General features: G+C 35.7%; 2 protein-coding genes across 2 annotated transcripts; one reads left to right on the top strand and one right to left on the bottom strand.

Annotated features, from left to right (window-relative positions):
• The first annotated feature begins 2,104 nt into the window (after window positions 1-2,104).
• LOC105230563 (lachesin) lies at window positions 2,105-4,058 on the top strand. Its single transcript, XM_049461381.1, has one exon. The coding sequence runs from the start codon at window positions 2,326-2,328 to the stop codon at window positions 2,677-2,679; it is 354 nt and encodes a 117-aa protein (XP_049317338.1). The 5' UTR covers window positions 2,105-2,325; the 3' UTR covers window positions 2,680-4,058.
• A 623-nt stretch (window positions 4,059-4,681) lies between these two features.
• On the bottom strand, window positions 4,682-7,550 carry LOC105230564 (augmin complex subunit dgt5). Its single transcript, XM_011211387.4, has 8 exons — window positions 7,283-7,550; window positions 7,088-7,220; window positions 6,860-7,004; window positions 6,545-6,796; window positions 5,966-6,489; window positions 5,387-5,904; window positions 5,116-5,303; window positions 4,682-5,021 (listed from the first exon to the last, which is right to left on the bottom strand). Exons 1-8 carry the CDS (start codon window positions 7,375-7,377, stop codon window positions 4,762-4,764), a joined length of 2,115 nt encoding a protein of 704 aa, XP_011209689.2. The 5' UTR covers window positions 7,378-7,550; the 3' UTR covers window positions 4,682-4,761.
• Between the last annotated feature and the right edge of the window lie 257 nt (window positions 7,551-7,807).

Genomic DNA, 7,807 nt, shown 5'->3' with positions numbered 1-7,807 from the left:
ACACCTTCGGAAGCAACTTAAAACAAGTGTGACACCAAAAGATGTAAGCTCAGATTTTATTCCCATTTAGTCCGACTGGGTATTTTTGCACTCATTTTGTCAAAATATATGTATGTATATAAAAATATGAATTTACAAGCATACATATATGTAAATAGCGAGGGAGTTGTACAGTTAGGTTAAATTTGCGAATCGTTGTAATGTCAACGAAGAACAACAACAACCACGGCATATGCCAGAGTACATCTGTACAACCGCAAACCGCACACCGCACCCTCTCGCTTACCTTTATTTACACTGTAGTGTGCAAATTTATTACATGTTTGCATTTACAGACATATGCTTGGCTAATTTATCCTCGGCAACTGTTCTGAATCCGCGAAGTGCAAGGTGTGCTTTACTAGTGCTGCTGATGGCAGATTTGCAACATTTTGTTGCAGCTGCACTTTCGCGAACTACTAATGCCACATGGAGAAGGGGTGGGTGGGAGATAATTGGAATTGCAAAAATCTGTTTACTGTTTTTATTTATTAAATCAACTGCTGCTTGCTGCTGCCACCGTTTGCCGTCCGCCGTTCGCCGTTTGCTTTATGCATGATCCCTTTTGTTCCATTTCGCGCACTGTTGCATTGAGTACGGTTACTGCTTTTGCGAAAGGTCATTAACGCCACAGTTGCCGGCCTGTTTTCGCTATACACTACGAATAAATGTGACCGAATATTTGTTGTAATTCATTAAGACATGAATCATGGTGAAATATGGAAGGGGAAGAACGTGAGCTGGCATTGTTAGCCGCTTTGTTGCAACTCCCGGAAGTGTGAGCATCAAACAACTGCCATACAATCAACGCGACAACAAATCTCAACAACTCTCTGGGCGATTATGATTTCCCTAGAATCGTCACTGAATTGGAAATTTCAAATGGCATCAGCAATTCAATGCCAACCATCAGCCATTTAGTGAGCAACTCAATTATTATCGTGCATCTGTATTGGTGTATCAATGTGTTCAAATGTATGTACGTATGTAGGTATTTACAATTCTTTTGTGCACTCGCACTAGATCCATTTCAACTGTCCTCTTTGTTCGCAATTGTCAACTGGTAGTTGTCCGGTTTTAGTGGTTATGATCGCAGAGCTCTAACTTTTAGCGGGGATTGCCAGCTAGCGGAACTGGACGCATTAAAAATCCATTAACATTGCCAATCAACAAAATAAAAGACAATGGGCTTTACACTTCCCTTGACCCAATTCCGGCGTCGTTCGTGAGAGTTGCGTGTGAGCGAATTCCTATTGGGATTCGAGTGGTAACCATCAATTTGTAAGTAAGAGTTAAGTCCGGTTTTAATTTTAATATAGAACAACTCTACAAACTATGAAGCATCGCGTCATAATCTTAACTAGTCCAATAATCTGACTATTTTGAAATAAGAATTTGTTTAACTGTTATCCGAAAGACAGAATTCACTTGCCTTTTTTTTTGTCTTATTTTCTATGTGTGGTATTGTTTCTTATTTCATATTATTATTTAAATATATTCAACTTCAGGTAAGCAGGTATCAGTTACAAAATGATAGGTACAAGATGACCTTTTCATACTGACCTCACTCAAATAAATGCCTACCAACATAGTGTCGGTCTCTGGCATTTGTATAGAAAGAAAGCGTACATAGTATGTATATGATATCCCGCGGCTTATTGCTCCCTAATTTGAAATATTTTGAGACTCAAATTATAGCATCCACAAATAAATTATGACTCTACTGAGGTAAAATGAATTTTATTACTGGTCGTTGACCTTGCCGTGAGCTTCACTCAGGTAGTGAGAGTTGACTTATTTACGCTCTTAAATATAGGAGTAAAAATAACGTTAAGCTAAACTTATAGGTTAAGTTTCGTATTGGTTGCTGAAAGTTTCAAACTATCGGTAAAATTATAACAAATGAGATTAGTACGCAAATTATTATTTAGTTGCCAGTGTTTGCGCCTCTAGAATGGATTTCTTTATGAGAAAACATTTTTAATCCCACACACATACATATGTATATGTATATGTAGAGCGTTTTTTGTAGCATTTCGTTTAATAATAAATCGAATTCATAGTTAATAATCCTTAATCCTCAATCTGTTTATTCCAGATAGCGCAACTTACGTAGGCAACATACTGAAGATTAAGTCGGTCAAAAAGGAGGATCGTGGCACTTACTATTGCGTTGCCGACAACGGTGTGAGCAAGGGTGACCGTCGCAACATCAATGTGGAAGTCGAATTCGCACCTGTCATTACTGTGCCACGGCCACGTTTGGGACAAGCTCTCCAATATGACATGGATTTGGAATGTCACATCGAAGCTTATCCACCACCGGCCATTGTCTGGCTAAAGGATGACATTCAACTCTCGAACAACCAGCACTACAGCATCTCTCACTTTGCTACCGCCGACGAGTACTCCGACTCCACATTGCGTGTTATCACCATTGAGAAACGTCAATATGGCGACTATGTTTGCAAGGCCGTAAACAAACTGGGACAGGCCGAGGCGCGCGTCAATCTCTTCGAAACGGTGATCCCGGTGTGTCCACCAGCTTGCGGGCAGGCATATTACGGCGGCGCTGAACATTTGGCGGCCACCACATTTGTATTTTTAACCATGGTCGGAGCGGCGCTCTTTGCAAGATAAACGCATCAACTTTGAATTTGTTTAATACACACCTACATACGTATGTACATACCAAGTGGGCGTGTTCGAAGAGCAGGACGCAGCTTACAAAAAAAAAAAAACAAAAAACGATAAGCGATGAAAGACGAGTAGCAAGCTGGCTATGCCGCAAATAAAACACTATCGAAATACAAGCATACACACATTATATATACATGCATATAGTTAAAAGAAAGTCGAATATTGTAATATTTTAAATTAAAAATTAAAAAGTGAAAAGCCAACATCAATGGACTTAAAGCCAAACCGAAATCGAATCAAAAAGCACACGCGTTTCTGTTATCAGCGAAGCGAAAAACAACTACAACAAACATTCCAGGAGTCTTAAGGCCGCGTCGTATGGTAGTGACCCTTTTACTTTTAACTTTAATTTAATTATCGTCTCAAATATTCCACAGCCTTTTCGTTTTGTTTTCTTTGTCGAACTAAGTAAGTAATTTGTTGTAAAGTTGCTATAAAGAAGACGTCCATTTTAGTTAAGTGCTCAATGATTTATTTCTGTGTTGTTTAATTTTATTTTATCTCATTTTATTTTGTAATGAAACTATGTACATACATACATAAGTACATGTGTACATGCCTACATAAAAGAGCGTGCTGGAAAGAAAAGCGTCTACAGCCAACGCATGTAAGTATGTATGTGCATATGTATGTAAAATTGGCATTTGTTTCAAGAAGGTATGGATAATACTCTAAAACTCTCCATATTCACAAATATTTTGTTGTATGTCGGTACATCGCCACCAAAACCCCGTCCACAACTATGAAACATCTCGATTATTTCAAAGCTGTCGAAAACATCACTCAATGGTCCTTCCTACAATTAGCATCACAATCGGACTTGAGTTGCATAATTCAGTATATTCAAATATGTATACACATATGTACATATGTATAATACATAAGTCAAAATTTTTCTGAATTATCCATTTCTAAATGTCTATTAATTCACAGGCAAAATTATAAAATAATTTCAATGGAACATGTGTTCTTAAGTGCGAAAACAAAAAGTATAAAATTTAATTAAAGCATGTAATTTATAAGAATATAAAAGATGAAAAAGTTGAGTAACATTTTTATATAATATATTCTGTCATACCGCTCTGTTAATCATAAGTTTTTTATAAGTAAAACGAATAAGTTCTTATATTAAATACATTGTATGTGAATAACATTTATGTATGTATGTGACTACGGACCCATTTCATATCGGGTGTAAATAAAAAGTAAACAAATTAACTTACATTTAGAAGGTATAACAATTCAATTATAAACGATAAACGAATGTAATAATAATGTGTGACAAACCAATAGAATAAACAGAATTAATTAAAAATGTACATATGTTCATATTTTTGAGTATAGGTTCTATTCCGCAAACTTTCCGGGCCTCACTTCTCTCTCCACAGACCTGGCCATATTTATTGAAGAGGAGAGGAAGTCGAATGTTACTTTTGAAAAATAAATACAAGATAAATATAAGACGTTTTAATAACACTCATACAGGGGTCCAGCTTTGATCAACTGAAATATTTTATTATTACTGAACACATCAACCCTCTTTGGGAGCATTTGAGTGTACATTTTTCCCAGGAAACCCATAAACATAGAAGAAATCTCATCGGTTATAATTCGGAAAAATTAAGGATAAGATCGGAAATTGAATTGAGTGAGTTTTTTTCTCGTAGGCTCCTCTTGCCCAACGTACACAACTTCTTAACATCGAAATCAGATGGCGATAATAGAAATACACTTGAATGTGGTTGCAAAACCATCAAAAACTAAAAGTACTGAAATAATAAAAATTATATATTAAATTTATAAATATTAATTATTAGATTGGCCACTTGACAAAACTTTCCTTTTACTCTTGTTCAGAAATGAGAAAGAAAAATAAAGCATACCATCTAGCTTAAAGTTTTTAACTAGTTAAGGTAAATTAACAGAAACATGGGTTATCATATTGTGTTTTTGAAAAGTTCTTTATTTGGAACTTAAAATTGAATATTAGCATTAAGAGATTATCGATCACATTGAAATAAATCATTTTATGGATGCACCGACGGTAGCCATACGATAATACATCAGGAATTCGGCTTCATAATCCGCATATGTTTGATTATTGTAATTTCTTTCAGCTGGGATATAGTGGCGCAGTGGATTTGCAAGCATAAAGTCGTATAACTTTGATAGTTTATGCAGTGTTCGATTCGTGTTTATGTTAACCACATCAATTTTATCCAGCATTTCCTCAATTTGCTCACGGTGTTGTTTGATTTTTTGTTTGCAGCTTTGCGCGTCGACTATATAATAGTAATATAAAAAAATAACACATAAATAGATAATAAAGGACTACATGTTATGTTATGTCCGAGAGTAATTATTAGCACTGCCTACCCATAACCAAATCCAAATCCAATTTCAAGTCAAGCGAATGCTGGGCAATTAAACACGCCCATTTGATACGATTACGCACTTCCTGTAAAGCCCCTGAAGCTGTCAGTAGACTGCCTGGCGCCAATTGCATTGTAGAAGAGAGTTCACGTGATTCCACGATCAATGGATTGGGTGACACATGGTAAGCGCTGAAATTAACCAGAAGCACAAGGGTTACACATGTTTGGGTATATGTATCTAGCACATTTCGAAACACTAAATGATATCTCACCACTCTTTCGTTATACAGCTAAACTTTTCAAATGGGATTTCGGCAAAAGTAGATAACTCACTGGAGTATGGTGGTAGAACGAAACGTGTTTCGTTGTTGTTGCATGCGGTAGCCGCAGGCATAAGTGTGGTATCCGCACATCCCACACTTCGTCTCGATGTTCCAGTATTATTTGTTGAGGTTGAGTTAAGTGACATCATGGTGGAGTCGAAGTCTAATTTTGTGCTACAGAATACCGTGTCTCCACCACCCATTTCAAAGCTATCACCAATAGTAGATATATTGTTGTTAACTTTAAGCTTCGTAGGCAGGAAATTGGATTTCATGCATCCGCTAGTAATGGGAGCCACAGCTGCACCAATGGTGGATACTTGCATATCATCCACCATACGTTTCAACATATTTTTTGAATAAAGAATCTTTTCCTTGATTTGGCCAAGCTGCAACATTTCATATTGAATTCTATTAATCGATGTATTGATGTTACTGTAAACGTGTTTAATAGATCCCAGGATAACCTGCGGCAAAATCGAAATCAGATTAATTTATCTGTTTTTATAGACTATATTCTTAATATACCTCATGATTTTCCAATTGTCTAGCTCCATAATCAATATCTGCTTTACATTGTTCAATTTGTTGAGCTATGAAATCATTTTGACTTTTTGAGAAATTGCGCAAATTATACTGTACCAGGTAGTCCGATATCGTTTCATTGATATTTTCAATTGTATTGGCGTTAAATAGATTGACCTTCTTTTCTAACTCGTCCACAAAGGGACCATAAGCATCGGAGAATTTTTCTTCTAGCATAATACGTTCTTTGCGTGCGGACAGGTATTTAACTACTATGCCCAAAAGATCTGCTTTTGTTTGCAAAAGTTTTATGTCAAAAGAAGATAGTGGTTCCTTGCTGCCTACTCCACTAAGGGAATGGCTTGCTGAGTCCTCATTATTTGATTTATTTATTAATGACATTACATATTGAAGTTGTTCTTCCTTCAAACGCATTATTACATTGAAGAAAATAAAATTAGGCATTCTTGAGAAAATGGCACGCATTTTCACCCACAGCACATCTTTTGCTTCCTGAACGGTGGTAGCTTTAAATAATTAATCACATTATTTGTACATTTGTTCAATATACCATTAACTTACGACTGCTTCCCTGATTTATGTACAAAGTATAAAAATCGTCGAGATCTCGAAGCGCTTGTTTAACTTCGTCCATGGCAATAATTTCACTCGCGTTTTTAACTGTCAAACGCACCGGCATTGTAGCAATTATTAATTTTTTATTATTTTCCTCCTGTTTAATCTGCTTCCGCAAAGCCACAGACTTAAAGTTTAAAATATTGATGCGAGATCTTAGAGTTTTTTGCTTATGCTGGAGACTAATGTGTTGGATGTCTAAATAAATAAACTTCATTTGCTAAAGACATATTCTTTTAAACTTTTCCAATAATAAATTACTCTTTGTTTTTATATTAATAGCCAGAGTTTCATATTCCTTTCTGTATTCATCTAAACGCATTGCTACGTCTTCCTTTTGCTTTATAAGATCCTTTACTTTCAGAAAAACTTGCAATTCTTGGGGCAAAAAAATTCGAGCCGATGCCTATAAAGAAATAAATTCGTAAGGATATGATCCATTGTTTACACAAAATATGTAGGTATGAATGTATATATTTATCACTTTACCGACACCATATGACCCTTCTGTTTCTCCAAACGCTGCAAAAGTATACTTTCGCGTACCTCACGAGCATCTTGCCGAGATCTTACACGTTTAATTAAATTACAAAATAAGTCACGTTGGCGCGATTTATAAATCCTGGAAATATTATGCAAATCAGAATATATAAATTTTTTATTGAAAAGTACGTGTAAACTTACGATTTTAAAGCCTCTTGGGTTGGTATTGCATCCGGTGGACAACCCAATCTGGCTGCCCACATCTGAAAATGTTCTATATCCATTTCAAGTGGCATTTAAAACTCAGTATTCTATTATAAAAAAATATTTGTGTATTGCTTTGCACCCAAAAATATATTTGAATTATATTGACCATTCACAATTGTACGCTCGGAGTTTGCAAACAGAGATGTCATTTTTTCTTTCTGGGAGGAACAGTGGTGGTCGTTATACTTAATTAACCATCAATTTACCCCTTCTAGTTTTCAGTAAATCATTCGCGTTTCGCAATTAATACATTTGCTGATGACATAGTATCATAAATATCGCAGAAAGGTTCGAACACAGATTGTAATATGCAAATAAGTTGAGGTTTCTTTCCTTTTGCGCCAGTTGGTTAATCTTCAACGTTGTGAATAACAATTTTCCAATTCAGCACATTTCTGATAATGTGGACCTACTTTAATTTTTTTATAATATTAATTTCAATCATATGGCATCACTATG

This window comes from Bactrocera dorsalis, unplaced genomic scaffold (genome assembly GCF_023373825.1).
Source record: "Bactrocera dorsalis isolate Fly_Bdor unplaced genomic scaffold, ASM2337382v1 BdCtg026, whole genome shotgun sequence".
NCBI classification, from domain to species: domain Eukaryota; kingdom Metazoa; phylum Arthropoda; class Insecta; order Diptera; family Tephritidae; genus Bactrocera; species Bactrocera dorsalis.
Note: the sequence above shows the minus strand (reverse complement) of the source record. Positions and strands in the feature narration are given on the sequence as shown.